Source organism: Symphalangus syndactylus, chromosome 9 (genome assembly GCF_028878055.3).
Source record: "Symphalangus syndactylus isolate Jambi chromosome 9, NHGRI_mSymSyn1-v2.1_pri, whole genome shotgun sequence".
Classification (NCBI taxonomy): Eukaryota; Metazoa; Chordata; class Mammalia; order Primates; family Hylobatidae; genus Symphalangus; species Symphalangus syndactylus.
Genome location: NC_072431.2, coordinates 41,331,913 through 41,358,532, shown reverse-complemented (window position 1 = coordinate 41,358,532; position 26,620 = coordinate 41,331,913). Strand labels below are relative to the sequence as shown.

The 26,620-nt window shown below is 40.9% G+C and overlaps 1 protein-coding gene across 2 annotated transcripts in view; it reads right to left on the bottom strand.

Moving 5' to 3' along the window:
* PLA2R1 (phospholipase A2 receptor 1) overlaps positions 1 to 26,620 on the bottom strand; it is a 118,677-nt gene that overhangs the window by 79,789 nt on the left and 12,268 nt on the right. For both annotated transcript variants that reach the window (XM_055291987.2, XM_063609478.1), the window contains exons 2-6: positions 21,429 to 21,812; positions 18,712 to 18,885; positions 9,623 to 9,796; positions 5,510 to 5,623; positions 4,862 to 5,005 (exon numbers count right to left, since the gene is read on the bottom strand). In XM_055291987.2, the coding sequence (XP_055147962.1) occupies positions 4,862 to 5,005; positions 5,510 to 5,623; positions 9,623 to 9,796; positions 18,712 to 18,885; positions 21,429 to 21,812 (990 nt within the window). The remainder of the gene's footprint in view (positions 1 to 4,861; positions 5,006 to 5,509; positions 5,624 to 9,622; positions 9,797 to 18,711; positions 18,886 to 21,428; positions 21,813 to 26,620) is intronic.

Below are 26,620 nucleotides of genomic sequence, written 5' to 3'. Positions count from 1 at the left end.
CCCATCAAAACCAAGACGGCGAGGAAAGTGACCTCTGGTCATCCTCGCTGCTCATTATATGCTAATTATAATGTATTAGCATGCTAAAAGACACTCCCACCAGCGCCATGACAGTTTACAAGCCGTGGAAACATCAGGAGGTTACCCTATATGGTCTAAAAGGGAGAGGAACCCTCAGTTCTGGAAATTGTATACCCCTTTCCCAGAAAACTCATGAATAATCTACCCCTTGTTTAGCATATAATCGAGAAAGAACTGTAAGTGTAATCAGCTGAGCAGCCCAAACTGCTGCTCTGCCTATGGAGTAGCCATTCTTTATTCCTTTACTTTCCTAATAAACTTGCTTTCCTTTTATGGATTCGCCTCCAATTCTTTCTTGGGGTCTGGATTGGGACCTCTTTCTAGTAACACCTGGGATCTCATCCCTGCCACAGGGAACAGCCAAAGCAAGGAATAAATGACTACATTTTCATGAAGGCAGCTGAAGGAGAGTGCTGGAGCACATAAAGGGAGTAGCAGAAGCAACATGGAGCACAGAAACCCTTGCCGTCCCCACCCCCACCATCTCCCCCAGCCCCCGTTATAAGCAGCTTAGAGCCAGGAGAGACTTCTCCATGTAAGGAAAGGATGAGCAAGAGGACCCTAGCAGCCTCCAACACCACCAGGGTCACCTACAGTTCTTGCCACTGGGGACCCCTGCAGCCCTCACAGGCACTAAACCCAGTTGAGGGGGCTGCCTGGAGTCTACAGGACTATGCTTGCCCCAGAGAGTTCTGATGCTGTACCCTGTCTCTCTGTGGACTATGGGGCTATTGCGCTGCACAATCTTGAAAAAAGAACCACTGCTAGAATGTCATGTTCTTCTCCAGTAGTGAGTAGCCACAGCACCCCTCCATCCTTGAGGCTTTGTAACAACTGCACCACTTCTACCTCATGGCCGACCATCCCCATGCTAAGCTGCTGTGGGGCTCTCACTTTACCTGGTGTGGCCAAGTTGCCACAAGCTGCTCCATCTACCCTTCCTGGTTGTTGCTGTGCTGTGCCCCTCAGAGCCTGAGCTGGCTTATCACCCTGCCTCCAAAGAAATGGTGCCTTGGCCTCCCAGAGCAGTCATGTTCCCCAGTGTGTGTGCTGAAGTGGCACCCTGCCTCCCAGGGAATCCCTACTCTGGCTGCCCAGAACAGTCACACCCCTGGCACCTGAGCTGAAGTGGCTCCCAAATCCAGGGGAAACAGTGCTTTAGCTGCCCAAAGCAGTCATACCCCCCAGCACCTAAGCTGAGGTAGCCCCATCTCATGGGGGAATGGGTGCCTTGGCTGAGCTGAGCAGCTGTGCCTCGTAGGGCTTGGCTGATGTGGTACCCTGCATCCAAGGGAAACAGCATTGGCAAGGCTGGGACATCCTGCTCTCCAGCACAAACAGCTGTAGCACCCTGCTTTCCTGGAACTGGACTAGTCCCACAAAGCCTGAACTGCTGAGGCACCCCACCTTCCCAGGGAGAGGACTCATCATTTTGCTGCTCCTTGCCCCCCAGGAAACAAGCCACAGGTATATGCCACCATTCCTGGGTCCTTGCTGCTACTGAACCTGACCTCACAGAGTCGGAGATACTGCTGTGTCTCACCATCCCAGGGTCCAGAGCCACCACTGCCTGGTGCTTCATCTCCTAGAGCTTGAGTTGCCACTGTGCCATACTGGTTCTGGTTCCCAAATTACAGCTGTGCCCTGTTCCCTGGAGCCAAACCTCCAGAGTACCCCTTCTTCCTTGGAGGTAAATATATAGTCAAATTCAGAATGTTCAAATACTGTAATGGTGGTCTGTAAATCATTTATAACTCTAGTATGAAGACTAAAGTCAAAATTGTCAAAAATAGATTGGGCACAGTGGCTCATGGCTATAATCCCAGCACTTTGGGAGGCTGAGGTGGAAGGATTACTTGAACCCAGGAGGTCAAGCTATGATCATGCCACCATATTCCAGCCTGGGCAACAGAGCAAGACCCCATCTCTAAAACATAAATAAATAAGTAAATAAATAAATAACCAAAATGATAAAAATAACTATAGCTACAATAAATTAAGAAATGCATAATATTAAAAGATGTAAATAGTGACATCAAAATTTTAAGGATTGGGGGTAGGGTAAAAATCTAGAGTGATTGTATGCAACTAAATTTAAGCAGTTATCAGTGTAAAACAGTCCATTATAACTGTGTTTTATGTAAGCCATATGATAACCACAAAGCAAAAAAAAAACTATAGCAGATACACAACTGATAAAGACAAAGGAATTGAAATTTAGCACCACACACACATGAAAATCACCAAATCACAAACGTAAACAATAAGAGAGGAAGAAAGAAACAAAGAATCTATAAAACAAGCAGAAAACAATGAACAAAATGGCAGTAGTAAGTCTTTACCTATCAATAATTACTCTGAATGCAAATGCATTAAATTATCTAATCAAAACACAGAATGGCTGAATGGATAAAAGGTTACTAGGAGTCAAGGAGAGAAAATGAGCAGAGGTAGAAAAAAGGATACAAGTAGCAGATATATAGGATGAACAAGTCTGAAGGTCTACTGTACAGCATGAGGACTATAGTTAATGTAGTGTATTCAGGGTTTTTGATAAATGAGTAGATTATAGTTGCTCTTGTCACAGTGGGGGAAATGGGTAAGTGAGATGATGGATGTGTTCATTTGTTTCACTAAAATAACCATTTTACTGTCTATATACGTATCCTATGACATCATGTTGTATACTTTGAACATACAGTCAATTTTATTTTAAAAAATAGTAACAAAGTAAAACAAGCAACAACAACAAAACCAAAGAAGTAAAGAGACTTGACAAAGCACACACAATGAAAGCAGAGTGTTGGGGCTAGATATAAAATTTAACAGAGCTGTTCATTTTTGAAACCTTTTTACATTTAAAAGAAGTATTATGGAATACAATTTAAATGGTATTCCAAGGATTTTATACATAGTACGTGGGTGAGGTAGATATTTATCCCCAGCTGAAAAAGAGCCTAAAACTCTGATGACTTCCTTTAAAATGGGGACGACAAATAGGTTTCACTTTGAAAATAAGTCTTGAGTATCCGCGATGTTGCTCTGGGCTGATATGGACTCCAGGTGGGGCTTTCAGGAATACAGTGCCATGATGTTTTGGACATTGGAGGGCAGTGGTGATGCACATGCTTATTTGGGCTTTCCTTTCTCACGAGACTGTCCCCAATCTGATGATGGCATTTTTACCTTATTTTATTAACCACAACGAGGTGCCTCCATTAAGAATGAATTTAGTTAAACTAAATATGATTTCACTGCTATTTGGGAAACAAAACATTCTTTTAAAATTGTTTCTAGGACTCTGACAGCAATGAGAATCATGGCCAAAGAGTGTTAGAACTTTGTATATCATTGACCCCAATGGTTTTCAGCCTAAAAAAGCACTCATGAAATCCTTTTAAAACTTGGAATTTTAGGCTGTGCGTGGTGGCTCACACCTATAATCCCAGCACTTTGGGAGGTTGAAGTGGGTGGATTGCCTCAGGTCAGGAGTTCGAGACCAGCCTGGCCAACATGGTGAAACCCCGTCTCTACTAAAAATACAAAAATTAGCCGGGCATGGTGGCAGGTGCCTGTAATCCCAGCTACTTGAGAGGTTGAGGCAGAATTGCTTAAACCCAGGAAGCGGAGGTTGCAGTGATTCGAGATCACGCCATTGCACTCCAGCGTGGGCGCCAAAAGCAAGACTTCAGTCAATCCGCAGACGAATGTGTTGAACTTGAAGCAAAGCAAATAATCCAAACAAGCTAACTTAACTACTCCCATTTCTGGTCTTCTGACCTCAATTAGCAGATCAGAAGGATAAATATAACAGAAGGAAAGAAGGGTGGCAGGAGAGAATGCAAGATGGCATAAGAAAGAAAGAAAGAAAAAATGAAAAGAGAAGGAATGGAGAAAGGAATATGAAAGAAGGGAGGGAGGGAAAAGGACAATAACAGGTGGTAGCAATTTCAGCAAATTCCTGAAATAATGGAAAAATCTCTACATAAAAAAAAATGACAAGATGCTTCTTTCCCCAGCTTGTACCCCATATTCTACAAAACTTCTAGGCTTAGCTATTTAAAGGAAAATGAAAGTTAAAACCCAATTCTAAGAGACAATATTTAAAAATAATTCAGCTTATTATTTTAAATCTAGAGTTTTTTCTAATTATTTTCGTAATGATTCTTTAAAAAATGGTTATATTTTTATCTCTACATTTGGAGTTAAGACATTAATTCTCAGAGAAACTAAAAAGAGGTTATAGACCTGAAAAACAGAAATAATTGGACTTCTGGTACTAGATTGTGATTAGATATTATTTAAGTATTAGCTCCATTTAAAAGTTCTGCATGCGATTTCAGGGAGGAGGGTGTGCTACTAAAAGAGATTCAGAGTGTGGCAGAAAATCAATGAAGTAAATAATTATATAAAATTGTTTTCTAAATTATGTTTAATTTCTAGGGGAACAATAAACTCAAAACTAGAATAGAAAAAGAAACGTATCTTATTTCTCTAATACAGAATTACTAAGAGTGCAAATTTTTTAAAAGAGAAGAAGAAAATGTTTGCTATGCTCAGTTTATTTCAGTCTTTAGTAAAAACCTAATGCATTTGTTAAAATCAGTCCCTTTGACATAACGTAACTAGATATTGTCTAGTTACACATTTTTTCATATAAATATAAACTAGATTTAGCTAAGTTTACATTATGAATTATTAGCAAAAAATAGAGAAATTTACATATATTTTGAGGACAAGTAAACAACATCTAAGAACAACTTAAAATAAAAACACTTACCAACTATTTCATGATCAATGTGGTTCAGATACATTTTACATATATATGGCAAGGTGGACTCACAATCCCGACTCCTCCAGGCATTTGGCATAAATGAACTAAATGTTCCACAGTGATCTTCAACAAATGGCTCAAAATTTACCTCTGAAAATACAATGAGTGTGTTTAATATTAGAAGCGAAAGCAGTTAGTGTAATATATATTGAAATGTGGTTTCAGCATCGGGGGACAGCCTTTCTATTTGTCATATACAGTAAATCCTATAAAATGTTATATCCTGTAAGATGCTATCTATGATTTTGCAGTTTCAGTCCAGGCATGTCAATTAAATGATTTCCGAAAGATTCCAAAAGACCCACTTTTATTACCTTAAAGTAGAGAGATATTTTGCAATTTGTAGCTATTTTTAAAACAGCAGACTGGAATCTTGGCTTGCACCCAAATCCTCCTGCAACTTTGGCTAAAAAGCTTATCTTCCTGGTCTCTATTTTCTTGTTTGGAAAAGCTTGCCTTAAAGGAGTTCAGTCAGGCTAAAAAATGTTTATAAACTACTCTCAAAAAAGCATGTCCTATGTGCGTGGGAAATGCTGCTGTGTAAGGCTGCAGGATGATGCCATGTGACGAAGGCAAAGAAAACACTGCGGGTACCTGGGCTCCAATTCAGGTAGTTGAGCGGCGTTCCATCAGACCACTGCCAGCCAGCGTGTTCATCCAGCTGATTGAGGCCCATCCACACCTCCACTGCTTTACTGCTCATGTGCTCTGAAATGAAAATTATGGAGCTTAAAAAAAAAAAAAATCCAGTGTTACACATCTTTCTTGTTATCCTATTCCTGGATCACGGAGTCAGAAATTAATCCCAGTCAATGATGGGAAAGGTGCACAGAATGCACGTGGTGCTTCTGAGTGATAAAGCAGGCTCCCACCATCTTAAGAAACAGAGCAGGCTCACTGACAGCTGTTTTTCAACTGTGAATGCTTCATGCAAGTACCCAGAAAGGTTGCCTTTCAGGGTTGTCAATCTAGACAAGGGTGCATGGTTGCATACTTGAGGCCATCTTACTTGAGTGAGCTCATGAACTTAAAGGTTTAATAGGGTGGAGGAAGAGGTGTGCAGGGTCACTCCCAGAAAGTGAACAGAGGCACATCTTCAAAGGTAAAAAGGTGTGCTGAAGTAGATCAGGGAGGGGTGTACAGTGTGACAGCCACCATGAGTTGTCCGCTCAACAGGAGGGACCAGAGTGTCTCAGGGGATCCCTAGCAGGTTGGGACCTAAGGCTGTGTGCAGTGCAAACTGGAGGCTGCTTCCATAGCTTGAGGTGGGAGAAGTTTTTATGGCAGGCTGGCTCTGTGGCCCCTCCTCTTAACCAGTCCACTACAACTCGCAGTTTAATGCAATACCATTTTTGTTATAGATACTATGAATAAAAACATGCACTGACATGCAGGAAAACATAGTTATCAAAATTACAGAATTATGGGAATTTTTCTTCAGTTTTTCTTTTTGTGCATCTAAATTTTAAAGATTATCCCAGAACAAATAGGTACTACTTATGCAGTAAAATTTTGGGGGGAAAAAACCAAAACCTAGTGTCAGAAACATAATGAAAGTGGCAATTTTGTGATGCTTTGAAATGTTGCCATTTACTCCTTTAATCTATAAAGGAGAGCATTGTTCGCTTACAATTCACCTGCTTCAGAGCCCAATTTATTTTTAGTCAGATGCAGGGGTCCTGCCTGAGATTAAGACCCTGACGGATAAGGGTTATAAACAGGGTGACCGTATGCCCCCATCTTCCTGGAAAACTCATGGTTCATGCTGGTATTTCCAGAATAATTATTAATCACAGTCCCTTTTACTATCAAAAGAGTCTCAGTTTGGATGATAGATTGTATGATTACCCAGGTTGTGAAGGTCATTGTAGTCATATAACAAGGCTGCAGCATCCTCAGTGACTAGATATTTCAATACAATTGTGAAAAACTCAAAGAACCTAACCCATTTAAGAAAAGAGAAAAAGGTGCTTTATAATTTTGAGACTCTCAGAAATCAATAAACAGAAACAGCATACTATACATGGGTTTCACCCTTCCAAGTTTCTGTGGCATTCACATGGAATCTCTTTCTAATGTCCATTTGATTATTCCTTTCAATAGCACCATTCGATTGAATCGTTTAGCAGGTCTTATGATGATAAGAAGTGAAATGGATTGACAGGGCAGGGAGAAATTTTCACATTTCACATCCAGGCAAGTGCCAAGTGATATTTTAAAATCTAGCTAAAATATTAAAACGTTAATTATTCTTATCTTAGAATTTTTTTTGAATACCCATTGTGCAATTGTTTTAATAATGCAGATAAAAAATCATTGTGCAATTTATAATCTGTGTCTGAAGGCACAAAAAACCATCTATTTACCTTTAGGACTAAGCTGGCCCACAATACTATATATAATAAGAAACTCAAATTTAAATTCCTTTGGATATTTCTTGGCATTCATGACAGCTTAGATAATTCCTCGTACCATAGTATATGTTCACCAGAATTAGCAAGAAACATCAGACTATTTTCATCATTAAAAAATACCTTGGTTGGAACAGGTTTCTGTCTTTATGAACAGACTTCTGTTTTTCCAAACAATTCCCAAAGACTAATTATAGAACTGAGATAGTTAAATCAAAGTCCCTGACATGTCTTATTTTTTTAATGGTTATTCAAATTTGATGAATAAGTCCAGACCTTCTCATGAGAAATCCTGGCAGTTAAGATAGATAATTGTAATTCATAAATGGCGTGTAAACTTTTATATAAAAACCATTTCAGGCTTAAAATGATTTTGAAAATTGATATTTTCCTGCACTATGACTTACTCAAATCAAATTCAGTAATAATTTCTGACTTTTAGGGTGGGCATACATTGCTCATTCATTTCTTATGATCCTTCTGGAAGATATTAACGACTTACAAAAGCTTTAAAGTGTGCTTACTTTTCCATCCAGTGAACCCACTTCTGCCAACTTATAGAGAAATAATTGGGGATGTATGCACAAAGGTTTGTGCAGGGATGGTTTATAATATCAACAAATAAATACATAACAAAGCAAATAGTTTTATCAATATCTCTAATATATTACCACTAATCTATACTACTATGTAACCATTAAAAATTATGATGTAGATCTATATTTACAGATATGGGCAAATGTTCATTATATGCAGGTAAATAAAGTAACCAGATTACCAAACTGTGTACATAGTTGTTGTTAAATGGTTAACACACACTGAGTGTTTGTTATGTGTGCCAGGCACTTTTCTATGATTTCACCTGTATTAAAATATGTAATCCACACCAGGAATTTGCATTGTTATTATTTCCACTTGGTAGAGGGGGAAATTGAGGCACAGAGCGGTTAAATCACTTGCTGGAGTAGCCTTGCTACTTAAGTGGTAGAGGCAGGATTCAAACCCAGGCAGGTGGCTCCCTGCTCCTAACCTGAGCAGGCGGTTAAATCACTTGCTTGTATCACTGTGCAATAGCTGCCATGTTTTTATTTATTTTTATTTTTTATTTATGTATTTATGTATTTTGATATGAAGTCTCGTTCTGCCACCCAGGCTGGAGTGCAATGGCATGATCTTGGCTCACTGCATCCTCCACCTCCCAGGTTCAAGTCATTCTTCTGCCTCAGTCTCCTTAGTAGCTGGGACTACGGGTGCACACCACCACATCCGGCAAATTTTTGTATTTTTAGTAGAGAGAGGGTTTCGCCATGTTGGCCAGGCTGGTCTCGAACTCTTGGCCTCAATTGATCCAGCCGCCCTGGCTTCCCAAAGTGTTGGGATTACTGGCGTGAGCCACTGTGCCTGGCTGCTGCCATGTTTTTATATAATACCATTTGTTATATATACTGTGTATGTACACATTTATATGTTTTTGCAGAGAAACACAGTTATCTCTGGATTACAGAACTATGGGAAGTTTTTTTATTGGTTTTTCTTTCTATATACCTGAATTTTACAAATTATTCTAAAATAAACATGGACTACATATGCAATAAAATTTGAAAAAAATTGGCATCAAAAACTGTTAATGAAAGTGACTAATTTTGTGATATTTTCTAATGTTTCCACAAGTTTTTAAAGAGGTATATGTACATACATACAAATACATTTAATCTATAAAGGAGAAGTAAGAGGAGAGTTTAGGCAATGAGTGAAACATAAGTCTTAGTTTATCAGCACAATTCTTTTAACATATTATTGTCTATACTGTTAGTTAACATATATGTGCTTTTGCTTTTCCCACTAAATTTTAAGGTTTTGTTTTTGGGACCCACCAGAAGGCCTATGATGTACCTGTACATGATGAATGATATGTAAGATTCTGTTTAATTAATAAAATGCTTAATGATTTATTAATGGAAATGGAATGGCTAAGATCTCCAGAAGAGCAAGAAATAGCCCTTAAATTTAGAAATCTTCCTGATCCACTTGTTAGAACTGCAACTCTCCTGAGTCCCTTGCTGTGGCCTCAAATTCTCTTCTCCAAGGAGGAGAAAATAAGAAAGACATCACTGGATGCCAAATGGAATCATTCAAGGTTCATGGAAAAATTTTGGGTGAGAGTTTTGGGCCACATTAAGGAAAAGAAAAATCTTTTTTAAGAACTTTTTTTCAGAATATATTTTTGTATATGTGAAAACAGTTAACAACCATCTTTTATTGTATCAATATCAATGTGCATCATTCACCTACTTACCCCTTATGAAATTTTCTTCAGTTTCATCTGTAATACTTAACAGCGCACCTCCTTGCATCTGGCATGAAAAATGTGCCTCGCTCCAAGAAAGAGATGAAAGCAGGTTGAACTGGTAGCAAATGTGTGAATTAAGGTCCTTCTCCCAAATAGTATCACAACCTACTTCTGCAGAGGCTGGAAACAATGGCCATTAAAAACATCCAAGTCTTATTTTATCTATACAGCAACATATTTCTAAGATAAATCTGAATGGAATTATTCTATCTTGCAATCTCTAAAACTTCAGTGCCTTATCTATTCTTGATTAGGTCTTTATGATAAAATCTGCATTGTTATCCCATTGCTAAGATATGGTTAAATTCTTTCATGATTTACCTAAGGAAATATAAGAAATCACCAATGAAGAAGCTATGATCCTTTCCAGAGTAATATTAGGAACGAGTTTTAAGAGAAGGAAATGGAAGAGAAGTATTTGTGAAAATAAGATCTAAGTTCTTTTGTCAGTTAGAACTTTATATTGAAAACTTGTGACTTTAAATGTTCATTTTAGCAGATACAAATGTTATTTCAAAGGCATTTCTCCCTAAATACAAAATGCTAAAATAAAAGGATACAGTAGGAATATGAGTCAATAGTAAACACAAGTTTTCAAATAAACATCAAGCACAGGAACACTGACTTATAGTTTAAGAAAGTTCTTTCAGCCAAGAGGAATAGAAGCAAGGTCCACTTGTAAGACATCGGCCAAAGATTGCATAGTATGCTCAAAAGGATATTTAATAAAGTATGAAATGGGAAGCTGAAGTCCGAAGTTTTTTTGAAATAACAGAAAATTAAGATTGAGTTTGGGTGCTTTTGCTAACATTTAAAATCAAACTCCAAGGTGAACTAAGTAGCCACAATAATGACTGGAAATCAAACTCAGACAGAGAATGTCAGAATGCAGAGAATGTGAGCCATACTGCAGCATGACTGAAAATGACTGACAGGCAACCAGCCGAAGTCTAGGACGGCCTTTCCCAAAGTGTGTTTCCCAAAGTAAGACAACTTTAAGAGGCTCCCCTAGAAAATCTGAGACACAATGCATGCATAGCGTTCTCTGGGAAATTCACAATGAACATTAGCGTATTCAAAGCTCTGAGAAGTTTTGTAGTAAAGAAACATGCTTACTTTTAATTCAGTGTACTTCAAACTTATTTGACAATAAAAATCTTTTTTGTTTGTTTTTTTTTTCTCCCTCATAACACTTAGTTAGATGGTCCCCTTGGGAAATGTGGAAAGTTTATTTTCATGTCTGGTTGCAACACATATTCCAGAGGTTTTAAATCACATATAAATCTAAGGTTGCCTATAGAGTTTCCTGACTGATACATGTGTTTATAGAAGGATCCAAGATTAAAGGAAGGCAGAAGATAAGGCTATCACCAAGTAACACTGAAGGGAAGGAAAAGAAAGAAGGAAAAAGAGAAGGGAAATTTTCAGTAACCATTCTGCCCTGATGGCTGAAATTTCCCCATTGAGATGGAATTCTTAGAGATTGTTTTCAGTTAAAATCCTAGGCCTTCCCTGAGAAGGACAATATACTACTACGTGTTATGAGATACTAGTTCAGCCATACTCATCCACCATGACAGCTGAGACCATGATGGGGGAGTGGGGGTGTGTTCATAGTTTTGCATGCATAAGAATCATTTAGGACAGTCACAGTGGCTCATGCCTGTAATTCTAGTAGTTTGGGAGGCTGAAGCGGGAGGATCACTTGAAGTCAGGAGTTCGAGACCAGCCTGGTCAACAAAGAGAGACCCTATCACTACAAAAAGAGAAAGAAAGAGGCTGGGTGTGGTGTCTCAGGCCTGTGATCCCAGCCCTTTTGGAAGCTGAGGCAGGTGGATCGCTTGAGCCCAGGAGTTCAAGACCAGCCTGGGCAACATGGTGAAAATTTTTTTAGTGCTGACATGATGCCACAAGTAGAAAATTCGACTCCTGACCTCATGTGATGGGTTTTGATCAACACTTTGTTTCATGCACAAAATTATTTTAAATATTGTATAAAATTATCTTCAGGCTATGGGTATAATGTATATATGGAACATAAATGAATTCCGTGTTTACACTTGGGTTCCATGCCCAAGAAATCTTATTATGTATATGCAAATATCCTAAAATCAGAAATCTGAAACACTTTTGGGCCCAAGAATTTTGGATAAGGGATACTCAGCCTGTATAAGAATTTGTACTTCTGTACAGGCAGACACAAGTCCTTTCTCTGCTTCTCTAGGATAGGCTGCACGTCCCTCCATGAATCTCATTTGTAGGTTGTAAGTAACAAATGGAATGAAAATGTTGTCGTAGACACGGTGATGTGCTGCTCTTTAAGGATTGTTTTGGCAGAAGAGTCTCTTTGCCCAGTGTCACTCTCCCTTCCCAAGGGCAGCTGACAGACCATGACTGGTCAATGTAGTGATATACTTAGCCTCCGTATCCCATCAAAGGGCAACTCTGAAGGGTCACCCCAGCTTGAGAACTCTGAAGATCAAAGGCTGGTGTCTCAGGTATGTTTGTTATTCTTGAAAAATTCTAATCTAAGGGCTAGAATCCTATTGTTACATTCTTTACATCTTTGATTGTCTTTATATCATCTCTTCTATTGCCAAATTATGAGCTCTAGGGAAGCAATTGTGTCATATATAACTTTGAGTCCCCTATTATGTGATGAGAGATTATCAAAATCTTTTTCATGGTGTTATAAATAGGTGATTTTTCCCTCCTAAACTACCCTCTTTTATAATAAACTGAAGTGCATATGTAGAATGACTTGGGAAGTATTTCATCCTCTTCTAATTTCCCACTTAGTCTCATACACTGAATCTAGCCATTAATGTATATCTTGTTTAAGGCCATCAATGACCCCCCGTGTTGCCAAATTCAGCAACTGTTAGTTTGAGACTTTATCAAACAAGGCCCTTCATCAGCGCTTGGCAGGCTGAGTTCCCTCTCCGTGCTGATTTACTCTTTTCTTGACTTCCCATGCCTGGCTACCCTTATACCTCCCTGGCTGCCCCCCTTTCAGTCTCCCTTGCCGATTTATTCTTCTCTACTCAAATTAAATGTTGGAGGCCTTAATACTTGGCCCTGAGCCCCCTTCCTTTCTATTCTACACATTCTTTCTACACATGGCTATCTAGCCTGTTCTCATGGGTCCATTTCCTGTAACTTCCAAATACATAGAGACCATTACATCTACCTACCTAGTCCACATCTCTACATAACTGACTCACATGTAACGTGCCAACCTGAACAGTATTTAATTTTCTTTTCCAAATGTATATCTCCATAAACTTAGCTATGCATGTCAGAAACATGGAGTCTGAATTAATGTCTCACTTTTTCTCCTAGCCTCCAAGTTCTTAGGAGTGAGTAGTCCTACTCCTGGTTAAAAACCTATATGTGATTCTTGAGGCCTTACCACAGGCAGTTACAAAGGCTCTACCTGGCAGGCCTCATGGGGTAAAGCTGCCCCTACCCCAGACTTGGTGCTGAGCTGGCACACTGTAGTTTCTAAAGAGAGTCGTAGTTAAGGGTTCAGGACCCTCAGGCCCATCGTGCTCTGTGTTATTTGCATTTCTGGCACACGTGCCTTCCATTCCTAGGTCTCTTTCTATGTGAGGCCTTGGGCCAAGGTCCTCTTCAGGTGCCTCTGCTGAGGCTGGGATGGAGTGGGAAGGAGGGGAATCTTGAAGACACTTTTTTCCCACTCTGACTCAGTGCTCAGTACTTTTCGACTCCTAGCTCTTCCCCTCACCTTACCCCAAACCCAGAATCTATACAACTGAAAAGGCTTTGTTGTTGTTGTTTAGGGTTCTCTCAACGGTGAGCTGAGCTGAACTCAATGTCTGTGCTGATCCACTGACCCTCGATGGCTGTGCTGTTCCCTGGGGAAAAATGGAACAGGGGGAGACGGCGAATTCTTCTTTTAGTCTCTTCGTTATACCACCGTAGTGAGTGATCAACAGCTTAACACCTTCATTTTTGGCTTGTTGCTTTAATCAGCTACTCCAACACCTGACTGCTCAGCTGTTTCCAGCCCAGCTAAGCTCCTGACAACCAGGTCCTGTTCAGTTTATCTACAAATTAGATGTTCAATACATCCACATTTCTCCAATCCCCTTGCTGACACCTAACTGAAGCCACCACTACTCCTGGCCCAGACTATTGCTCTAGCCTTCTACCTGGTCTCCAGGATTTGCCTTTTGCTCCCTTCCAAGTCATTCAGTATAATGGAGCCAGAGTAATCCTTAAATATTTCTTTTTTAGATCATCACTCCCCTGCTTAAAACCCTTTGATAGCTTTCTTTTGCACTTAGAATTAGGTAAGTCCTTACCTTTATGACACTCATGGACTCTGTCTGCCCTTTCAGAGTGTCTTGTTTCTCTCTCCTTCAATCACTGTCCTCTTGCCACATTGTCTTTCTTAGATGGCAATAACCTCTTTCCCCCCTCAAAATCTTCAGATATTTGGCCAGTGACATGCTGAGGGCTGGGGGTGGAGGAGCAGTCAGCCTGGACAGGTGGGTGTATTTTATCACTGAAATTGTTTGGAATTGTTAGAGCATGTGCATGGTGAATCAAAAGCATGCTCTTTTTTACTTGGTTTTATTATTATTTTTTAGTTCTATTTAAACCATATACCCCCTTTATTGCCTGCATCCCATGCTGACCACTCCCTCTCCCCTTCCTTTACACATGGCTGCATCATGCATCTCCGTGTGAATATCTCATTTCTCCACTTTCCATTTTGACAACTTCTACTCATCTCTTGGGCTAGAGTTCAAATCCAACTTCCTCAGGAAAACCTTCCATGACTCCCAATTTTTAACTTTGGTTTCTCACTTATAATACTGTATTTTCTTAAGGTAGAACTTATGACAAACTGTAATTATGTATTAATTTGGGTATTATACTTGAATGTGAATTTCATCAGGGCAGGCACTATGACTTTCATATTTCACATTCATGGTTATAACCCCAGGAGCCAGAGAAGTCCCTGGCACATAGTAGGTGTTCAATACATGTTTGTTAAATGAATAAATGGATGAAAGGTATGTGGAAATGGAGGTCAAGGTCAGGCATGCATTGTTGTAGAAGTCAAGAGGAGACAGCGCCCTGAAGAAGGTATAGACAATTCTTTTGTGAATTCTCTTTACGTAGAGGATGACAGAGAGAGGTGTTTTCAGGAGGCAGAAATGGGGGTGAAAGAATTGCATTATTTTTAAGATGTTATTTTAAGACTCGCACAGGTCTAACTGCTAAGGAAAAGGGCCCAGCAAAGAAGCACCCAGAGGTGTGCACTGGAATCACCTAGAAGTTTGTTAAAACACAGATTGCTGGGCTGCACTTCTAGAATTTCTGATATGATAGTCTAGGGTGTGATTGCTACTTTGCGTTTCTAGCAAGCTCCCAGGGAATTCCAACGCTGCTGGAACAGGGACCACACATTGAGAACAACTGAGATACAGGCTGGAGAAGGCTGGATGGGGCGCTCCAGAGCCCAGGTGGGGAGACTTGGCCCATGTAGGAGGAGGAACATCAGCCTCATGCATAGAAGGGAGGAAATAAAGATGGGCACAGACGCAGGTAGGCTTAAAGGTGAGGGAGAAGGAAGTTGCCAAACTGCCTGTCTGATGGATCTTTTTGCCATTATGAGGTAGGAACTGAGGTCACCTAATGAGAATCAGAAAGGAGACTGGAAGTTAGGGTTAGAAGTTAGAGGAGAATAGAGAGGTTGGCAGGGTCATTGTGGGGTGTGAGAGCTGCATGACAGAAACATATAGCATTGCTGATCCATGTTGAGGGCTCAGGAGAGTGCAGCCATATCTTTGTTGTATCATCTGCTTGTTTTTCTTTTTTGCGGGGGGCGGCGGGGGCTGCTGGCGGGCGGCGACAGAGTCTTGCTCTGTCACCAGGCTGTAGTGCAGTGGTGTGATCTTGGCTCACTGCAACCTCCACTTCCTGGGTTCAAGCCATTCTTCTGCCTTAGCCTCCTAAGTAGCTGGGATTACAGGTGCCCACCACCATGCCCAGCTAATTTTGTATTTTTAGTAGAGATGGGATTTCACCATGTTGGCCATGCTGGTCTCGAACTCCTGACCTCAGGTGATCTGCCTGCTTCGGCCTCCCAAAGTGCTGGGATTACAGGTGTGAGCCACTGCGCCCAGCCTAAATCTGGCTATTATATCACTCGAGCGACTGATCAGAATTATATAAAAATAAGGTTCAATGGCAATCATATCATTTCACAGGTTGGCATATAAAAATATCTCAAATTAACTGTGATTCTGCAGCTCTGTAAGGCACACAACCAAGAGAGACCAGAATGGCCCATAATTGCCTCTAAACAAACCCAGAGAGATTCCTGTATGTCATCCTTATTGCTGAAGATGTTTTATTACATCCTTCACCACTAGTATATTTGTGTACGTGTTTATGAATACTGCATTTAAATTTTGCTCATTTACAATCAACTTTTTTTTTTAAAAAAAAGGTAGCATCATTTTACGTTGAGATAGTTTAAAAAAACTCCCACATAAGAAGGATGAGATACAGCAGTACAGACCTTTACTTTATTCCACTCACTCTTCTCTGTCCTATCCACTTGTTGACCCCCTGGAAAGAGCCCTCAGCTTGCTCAGGTTTCAATCTCTGACACATCATTTTGAGTTATATTGGCTACTGGGAGCCAAAAGTAACAAGAAAGGAAGAAAACTGGCACTGAACAAATAAACATGCTCTCTGCTGGTTGTGGTAAAGGTCAGGAGGGCTGGAATCTGGCAGGCTGTCAGGCAGAGGAAGCTTCTGAGCCGCAGGAGGCTGAACAAATAGATAGTCTGGGGAATGAAAAGCCTGGAGCACCACTGAACCCAGGCTTCCACTGGGAAACTGTCATTGGCTATAAGCAACAGAGGATGGTGGCAGGGTTCTTTTCAGAACCTTAAGGAGAATGCTGTAGTTTTTTTTTTTTTTTAAGTCCCTAGTATTAGAGCCATGTGAAGTATGTGTTAACTTTATTAGTATTGGTTCATTTATTTGGTTTTAATAACGACCTCTATTGGGGATGGAAAAGGAAAGAGAAGAGATGATGCAAATAATATGACAATAATAAAAATAATATGACGTCTGTTTCAGAAATCCAAGGAGTGTTGAGATTACATGCATACACACCTACATGCACACATTTAGATTCAAATAGAGAAGGCTGGTGATCTGACAGTTATAAAATAATAAAATGCTTTCATGCTGGTTGGTGAATAGCCACTGTTCTGAGCTTCTCTATTACCCCTGCTAACCCAGGCTTCCCTGCACCCAACCCCCACATTGTAGAAGCTAAGGGGTTAATATCAGCAGAGAGCCTCTGGAATTCCCAACCCCCACACTAAGGTCTCCACCGTGATTGACCAATAGCCCATACCAAATTGGCTGTTAAATGTATTGATATTATCCCTGTATATAGATGCATATTGCATAGAATTATCTCTATATTATTAGTTGCTTGATGATGAATTATCTGCACCAGGGTCACCTGGGGCACTTTTCAAAAATGCAGATGCTTGAGTTTTACATACTGCACCCACCGCATCTCTGGAAGATGGGCCAGGATATGCATTTAAACTATCTCCCAGGTGATTCTAGGGCATTGTCTCAAATATAGCCTGCATTTTCTGGCATACAGCAAACCTGTCTTCTCTCTAGATGCCAAGTTCCTTAAAGGGAAGATCCTAAGTCCTAAAACTCTTGGCATTCACCACTATGCGTAGCTTAGTGCTTGTTGACTGACAACAGAGAGGAGAAATCATGGATTCAGAAGTGTATGCTGAAAAGATAAATTGGGTTTGATGCTGCTGCTGCTATTGTTGCTGCTGCTTCTGACCGCAATGGTTAACCCTTGTGAGTACTTACTGTGTACCAGATATTATGAAAAGTGCCTTGAATGCCTCATCTAATTGAATTGCACAATAATCCTAATAGGTACTGCTATTATCTACATTTTATGGCTGAGGAAACTGAGACTCAGAGAGATGGAGAGAGCGTCCCAAAATTTCATTGTTGGGAGGAAGCAGGACTCCAATCTTGGCCTGTCTGATTATCTCAAAGCTTATGCTCTTTCTTATTTACTAGGCCATACTAGCTCTTGGATTAGCAAACAATTCTACAGATACTTTATAAATCAGATTCTTTGGAGTTAATCTCTTCAATTTGCTTTTGCTTCAAATTTATTTGTTGCATTTTATATGTGCAGAGAGGAGGCAGGCATGGGAGATGAAGACTGTAAAAGCTGTACTCTCTGACTCACAGAAACCAGGGGAAAGGAAATTCAATATAGAAAGTAGGAGGCATATATAAATATTCTCTAAAACTTGGGAACAACTGGAAACTTTTTAGCTAAATAAAAATAAAATGAAATAATAAGGCACTAACTGAAAAAAAAAGTTAGAATATTGCTGCTGCCATTGAACTTTGAAAATCAAGTTCAGAAAAGAAAAAAAATGAGGTTATAGCCAGAAGGTAAATAGTAAGGAAAGGGAGTCAAGACGAGAATCCACTGTCAAGAAATAATGAGGGCAATTGCGATTTTAGAAAGATCATCAAGGGGCCAGCTGGTGCCTGGACTTGACAATGAGCAAGACAAGCAGCCTGGATGTGGAGAAATTAAAGCAGCTCATAAGAGACAGTGGATTGAAAGGCTAGCTGGGCTTTATATGCAATCAGGTTTGTTTTGAAGTATCGAGCCAAGAAGCTGGGATCAATGAGATCGCAGAGTATTATAATTTGATTCTGGTTAAAACATCATTATGCACTGAGCTTAATGAAGAATGGCTAATTAACATCTCTTGAATGTACGGCAAAAAGAATATATATTAGAATTGTCTTTTCAAGGCAAAAACAAACCCCAAATCAAAATCTGTATTAACAGCATCAGGGTACTTATTCAGACTTCAATATATCAATCCCAGTGCTTTTGTTTAGATACAGATAACTTTCTAATCATCTTTGATTCATTCATGACATATAGAGAAGACAAAATGTATTCTTACTGGGATCAGGGCAAAATCCCCACTTTTCATCTCTTTCATAACGGCTTGTCGTGGCACACCACAGTAAGTCATCTTCCCGACCTTCACGGGTACATTCATGATGCCACTGATGGTTATACTGGAAGGGAAACATACACGGCATCCCGTGGCTGTTCCCTTTGATTGTATGCAAATCTAGGAGAAAGAAATGTACAAAGTCAGATAAGTATGATGTCAGCTTTATCTTTGGAAACTGCTATATATCGAAAGCATTTTTTATGGACTGAAACCCTCTTAGGGGCAGATACTCACTACAGCAGAGTGAGCCCTCAGGTCCTCACTGTCTCCTGTCAGTACAGGTGTGAGACCGAGTGCTGGGCTCAGAGGAAGTGCTGATATATGGTTTGCTTATGAATTTATCTACTTGTTTACTTGTTTACTTACTATGGTGAGCTGCCATAGTAACATTCATATTTGTGGATGGATGAGAAAGAAACTTTAATGGAGATTTAACTTCATAATACCTTCCAGTCACCAAATACATCAGCCATTAGCATCTAAAGCCCAATAGATCCATAGGCATTTATTAATTTATTCATTCAATAAATATGTATTAAACATTTAATGTACTCAGTACTGGGGATACAACAGTGAACAAACCAACAAAAGTTCCTTTATGTGGAACTTCTATTCTAGCAAGGAGAGAGAAAGAGAAAGCAAATATACGAGTAAACATACAGTATCATTGCAGGTAGCGTTAAGTGCCATGATGAAAAATAAATAGGATAAGAAGACAGAGTGGGGTGTGTGTGCGTGTGTGTGTGTGTGTATGTATGTGTGAGACAGAGGGAGAGAGAGAGAGAGAGAAAGAGAGAGGGAGAGACGGGGTGGAGGGGCACAGGGCACTACTTTGGACAGGATGGGCAGTGAAAGGCCTCTCTGAATGGGAACTGGGTGACCTGAGTGTGCAGGTCTTTAGAAAAGAGGTGATCCAGCAGAAGGAACAGCAAGTAAAAAGACCCTGAGACACGAACAGGTGAGGGGTGAATGAAGAAGAGGAAGGAGGCCCTCTGGGAAGGGGAACCAGGGACGTACTGGAGTGTCAGCGCACATAGGGCGCCTGCCATACTGTCTCCCTGCCATACTGTGGGCTTTGGCCTCTACCCTGAGGGTGGGGGCAAGTCTCTTGTGGGTTTTGAATGGGAAAGTGACAGGATCAGATTTACATTTTTAAAGAATCACTGAGGGTGCAAGGGGGCAAACAGCCGACATGGGGAGAGGGTGAAGCGAGACAGGTGGCTCGGTGGCTTCTCAGTGGTCTAGACGGAGCTGACCGTGCAGACGTGGCCTGCTGGCTGCCTTCGCAGGGTATTGCAATACTTGGCCATTCTTGGCCTTAATCAGGAATCAACAAAAACTTTTCATGACTCAACTGCGGCTGCCAATGGTAGGTCCTGGGGCAAAAGGACCAGCAGTGGAGAGCCCCACCTCTTTCCCACAATTGGCAGGGGCTGACCTGAGCTCAAGACATGTCACCAGTCACCCGCCTTAGCAGTTAGGGCTATTTAGGAGCCGTAGGTATTTCAGGACATGCCCTTTTCTTTCAGTCCCCTTCCTTCTACTCAGAAGCATATGTTCCCCAGAATCTTCCCCTGCATGCACCAGGAGTGTGAGTATGTGGCTAAAAAGTTAATATAAAGCAAAATATCAAGTTCCTCTTCAGAACTGTAGATTATTCAGAGTGCTGGTTTGCAGCACTTGCTTTATGTTAGCGAGTCTTGAAAATGCCTGGCCTTTGGCTCTGTCTCTTTTTAATCATTTCTTCTTTAGGAGTTCCTTGCTCTGCTTCCCAGGACCATACAGAATTCTTAGGAGAATATGATCTTGTGAAAGCATAATTCTACAGAGCAGCACAAGGGGAGGGGCTCCGCCTGTCCTGTGGACCTTTGTAAACCAGGTGCCTAGCCCAGAGCCTGATGAATATGGGGTGGATTTGTTAGCAGTGCTATATAAAAATGCAGGATGAATGGATGGATGGATGGATAGAGTGAGCTACCAAACAAACCCCGAGGGATAGGTTTGAGATTTTAGAATTTAACTATGTAACTTTCATTTTTTTTTTCTGTTTAGAAATGACAAAAATAACCATAGAAAATGAAATTCCCCTCTAAATCATGCTTCCCCACCAACCATGCTTGGCACACACCAAATAACCCCTAACAATAATCTGTCATTTATCTTCAAGTGACTTGCAACATGATTATCACATGAATGCCAGCCAGCATCAGGAGGCATTGGAGGTGCCCTGGACACATACCTCCATAGGTGGGGATGAGTTTTTACAATAAGAGAAATGGCGGCAGGGGAGGAGAGGTTATTATATTTGTCATGACAAAAGTCTTCAAAGATCTTTCCCTTCCACCTTCCTTTTCACTCTCCCTCCTGTCTGCTTGTTCTTTCTCCTCCTTTCCATTGATTCCCAGAGTCAGTTAAGTGTTTTTCCTCCCAATACCTTTAAATTCTGAGAAGTTCTGCTTTTTTAGCAGAATGTAGTATGTCCATTCTGAGACTCTCATAACCCTTTTACCATAAGCAAGGAAGCAACTAAAACGTATTTAGCAGAAGTCCCTTGAGGATCCAGGCTTTGTGTACTTCTTTCACATAATGCTTTACAAATCTTTACTTATAGGCAAACTTTAAAAAAACATTCTCTGAATGCTTCTTTAAATTATTTTTACCTTTGTGTAGATATTCACAAATGTCTCCACCACCTGGCCCATAAGAAATCCACTTATGAAAATACTTCCGTGAGGCCACCACTGTGTTGTCAGGCGCCACCTGGACGGAGTATTGCAGCGGGCCTGTGATCATCTTCCTGTTACAGCGCCACCGCAAGGAAACGAGGGTGGAGTCACATTCATATAAGCTTAATGGCTGCTCTGGGGCGGAGAAATTCAGGCCCAGGCAACCGCTGCCTCCTATGTTAAAGAGGCCATGGTTTGAAACCCATTTCCACAGCATGTGCTTGTTTGCTTGCTTGCAGTTCTCCAGGGTCAGTACCGATTTACCTGCTTGAATGCATTTCTTGAGACTCTCACTTTGGATAACAAATATTCCTTTATCTGAAACAAAAATCAAAGACGTGGCATGAAATTTTCATATATAATTAACTAGCGTCATGAGGATCTCAGTGTGCATATCTAAGTGTGATATGCGACAGTTGCCAGCCATTTCCCACAGATCTGGAGTTGTTGGGCAGGGTCCACCTGAAGGGCTTTATTTGCATAAAACAGAAGAGTTTCTTGGGAAGCATAAAAGGTCTTACTGGAGCTAATGGGAGAGCTCTGACCTAAGACCTCATTGGCCATATAGGAACAAGGGTTACCTGTCAATCCACTCCGGTCTGTTACTGACAGAGAAGGTGTGCTCACACAATTGGTTAGAGAAAGGGATTGGTAATAATACTCAGGGCTCCCAGGGAGGGACACTGGGTGCCAATGGATATGACAACACTGTCTTTCTCAGACAAGTGCCTGAATGTTAGGAACACAGCTGCTGAATCCAGAGCCACTGAATGAAACTCTCTACCATCAAGTTCCTATAGAAAACCGAAAGGCTATCAATGAAATGCTGCTTTGTGATCTGATACAGGATTCAATACTGGTCAGAACACAATGTTTCTCAGGAGTACAAGGGTAGAGGTGGGGACCTCTTGCTATGGGGATAGACTCTTAGTAGGAGATGGCTTGCTGGGTGGGGCAGGCAGAAGCAGGTAGATGCCCAGGCCACTAGCTATGGCACCACACCTCGAAACACAAGAGGTGACGGACCACCATTACGGTGGCAGAAACCAGAGGCCATATGGACAGGTGGAGAAAGCAGGCATTTTGCGATATGCCCCTAAGCTCTCCTCCCTGGAGCTGGAAGATGGGATTTGGGTGAGTTTCCTGTGGAAAAGCTGTGGGACCCAGCTGGGGAATACATGTTAGCTGCCAGCCTGCTACCTGACTTAACCCAAGTTGCGGGCCTGGAAGTCACCTAGTACTCAACAGTTATGAACTTGTTTTCTCACAGGCTTTTTGAAGATGGAAACCAAGTCTCATTTCTTTGGTCTAAGCATGGAGTGTGCTGGGCACATGGTGGAAATTCAGTCAGTGCTTGCTGTTGATGAAACACACCGGCTGCTGCTGCTTCAGCCTTTGGCTGCTTAAGTCACCTCAGTTCATGACTGGTCAGGCCCAGGCGCTCTTTTGTTCTCCCAGTAGCTAGGTTCCCCTCTTCTATTTCACTTCCTGTCTATTCTTCAAAACTCTGAAGGGACATGATAGGGTTCCCTCGAATGTCTGGGGTTTAGGGCAGGTCATGTCATGGAGGGCAGAACAGGTACAGGCAGTGGCTTTGGAGAGGTTTGGGACAGTGCAGGACAGGCCTTCTCACGGATCCACGAGAGAACAATGCTTCATTCTGGTAAACGTTCTTTTGGTTTCTCCAAAGTTAATCAGCCTGAGGAGAACTGATTTACAGTAACCAAAATCACTTAAGACACTGTTTCAAAAAGATTGTCAATGTATTAATAAATGCTATACCTCATTTAATAATTGATGACCTTACCTATAGCCATAGATTTGAGGAGTTGAATTAGTTGTCAGAGAATTGCTTTGATCACCGTACATCACAGCAAAAGAGAGGGGGTGGGGTGGGGAAAATGAATGGTTTTAGGGAGATTTCATTTAGACGAGGAAATCTGTTTTCCTAATGAGGGCCTTGTCTGCATGGTTATTAGTAATAGTGATTCAAAATCAAATTCACCTCTCGTCAATGTGATATGGAGTCCGATAATTAACCTTCTGTTCAACTCTCTTTTTCACCTTTTCATGCCCGGGTAGAATGTTTACCTTAATTTCTGTTGTAACCTACTAATTACTTTCTAGCTAACCTAGAGTTCATTAATTTTTCATTAAAGGATAATTATTTTACTATAATGGTTTTGTAGTTCAGCTTCTACCTAATATATATCTTCAAATGTATTATAAGCTCTGCAACATACTGACTGTGCCTCAGTTTATACACCTCGGATAGGTGTGTAGACAACCTGGCTAGTGGTTGAGAGCTCTGGAGTCACGTGGAGCTGTCATGGACCCACTGTGTAACTTTGGGCAGATTGCTCCATCTCAGTGAGCCTCATCTTTCCTCCTTGAACTGGGAATATGTATGGTACTGACCTCTTAGGGATGTTAAGGATATTCCATTGAATAACCCGTGAAAAGCACACCACATACTACCATGAAAAGCCTCAGGAAATGGGAGCTATCATTATTACTTTATTCCTCTGACTTCCTGATTCTTGGTCTATAGATCCAGCGGCAGACCTGGTTTAACCTACAGAGTGCTAATCTCAGCATCCCTCAAAGGCTTCTCCTCTTACACTGTTAGCACAAAAGCTTATTTTTACTGCAGTTTCTGCAGCACACAGTGGGTGCAGACATTTTAGTTTTAAACAATCCTGAGACACCACGTTATCACCTTTTATGGAGGAAAAATACTCTTTAAACAACCAGATAACAAAATCTTTGCCTCCTTTGTTCAAATATGTGGGCAATGATGAATTAAGAGCCTTCATCTGTTGATTTTCTGCATCACCCACCTGTAAGGTCTACACTGTAGGTTTTTTAATAGGAAAGAGAAAAATACATGGTGTTCACAAGCAGTGTGTAGATGGCGGAATGGGTGGTCTGTGAATAAGTGGACATGAAAATTACAAACCTAACATTTGGGGTGAATAAATATCGTGTGGGGCGGTGGGTTTGAAACAAGGTCCTGCTCTGTCACCCAGGCTGGAGTGCAGTGGCACTGTCATGGCTCACTGAGGCCTCGGCCTCCCAGGCTCAACTGATCCTCCCACCTCAGCCTCCTGAGTATCTGGGATTACAGGTGTGTACAACCATGCCTGGCTAATTTTTTGTTTGTTTGTTTTTGGTAGAGATGGGATCTCAATATATTGCCCAGGATGGTCTCAAACTCCTGGGCTCAAGCAGTCCTCCCACCTTGGCCTCCCAAAGTGCTGGGACTACAGGTGTGAGCCACCATGCCTGGCCAACAATGCTTTTAAACTTCCAAATTAATAAGTGTTAAGAGAAAAAGAGTGGCAGAAATTGGAACTTCTGTAGTCACACCAGCAATCATAAAAATACCTTTCCAAAGCAGAACATATTAGACACACCTAATCCATTGCTGCTTAATTTTGGGGTGCTACTTATATTTCCATGCCAGCTGCCTTTAGGAAATAGCTTTAGAAAAGTTCTTCAGAATGTGCCATAGGCAAGTAGATCTGGTGCACCAATAATAATCAACATGCTGCCTCCAAATACACTAAATTAAAAAATGAATTGAGCCCATTTTTCCATTAAGTTATAATAGAATATGTTCCTAGCACTGTTAATCTCCATACATTCACTGAAGAGAAAAGAATTACTTTCAAATAGACTGTGAGGAGACTTAATACAGGTATCAATATTCTGATTGTTATTATATGCACATAATGTCTCTAACAAAACTATAATGTGAAAATAAGCCACCAATCCTTAGTGTGTGTAGTTGTTGGATTTTTTAAAAGATGAAAATCAAATGTGGGAGGAATCAAGATTGATTATACATGTCAAGGACATCAGTTCTGCTTGAACACTGATTAAGTGATTAATGAAGTACTGCCAGAATTACTAAATCTCTTTGCAGGAAAATGTTATTATACTTCCCTTCATAATTATAAGTTTAGGAGGAGAAAAAGGATTGATTTATTAGAAGAAACTTATAAGCTAATTTCTATCCTTTTTTTTTAAATAAAATCCATGGAAGACAGTGGTTCTACTTTCTACTTTTGAGTTCATTTAGGAGGAGATCATTTCAGATCCACTCTTTGGCCCCATAAGATAACGTGTACTCTTCTAAGGAGTGGGAGGAGAATGTTTCCTTGATCAACCGTTAAACCAAAGTTTAGGGTATTACCTTTATGACTGCATATGGAACATTCATTCATTCAACTAGCTTTCATTGGATGCCAGCTACTTCATAGACACTGGGTAAGATGCTAGAGATAGACAGAAATTATTTGCCTTAATATCTGTCCTTTGAAACTGTATATATTTGTTCTGGAATCATGGGAATTTGCCTAGCTAATGAAAAGAAGGGAGTTCCATCAGTTCCAAAGAAAACATTATAATTGCATTTAAAATAAGCCCTTAATGGTGGGGCGTGGTGGCTCACACCTGTAATCCCAGCACTTTGGGAGGCCAAGGCAGGCGAATGACTTGAGGTCTCTACTAAGAATACAAAAATTAGCTGGGCGTGGTGATGCGTGCCTGTATTCCCAGCTACTCGGGAAGCTGAGGCACAAGAATCACTTGAACCCGGGAGGTGGAGGCTGCAGTGAGCCAAGATCGTGCCACTGCACTTCAACCTGGGGGACAGAGCAAGATTGTGTCTCAAAACAAACAAACAACAAACAAATAAAATAAGTTCTTAAAAACAAGTGATAACACTTATAAGTGGGAGCTGAACAATGAGAACACACGGACACAGGGAGGGAAACAACACGCACTGAGGCCTGTGGCAGGGGCAGGGGAAGGGAAAGCATCAGGAGAAAGAGCTAATGCATGTGGGCTTAATACCTAGATGATGGGATGATAGGTGCAGGAAAGCACCATGGCACACATTTCCCTATGCAACAAACCTGCACGTCCTGCACCTGAATCCTGGAACTTAAAACAAAAGAAAATAAGCAATTATTTTAAAAGATTTAAAAAACCAAGTGATAACAAATAAGAGAAAGAAAATAAACCCAAATTGAAGACCTGAACTGGCTCTTCAACTGATGTCACATGTGAGGTGGACAAGACCCCTCAGTGTCACCAGACTCTGAGTGGGGAGTTGCACA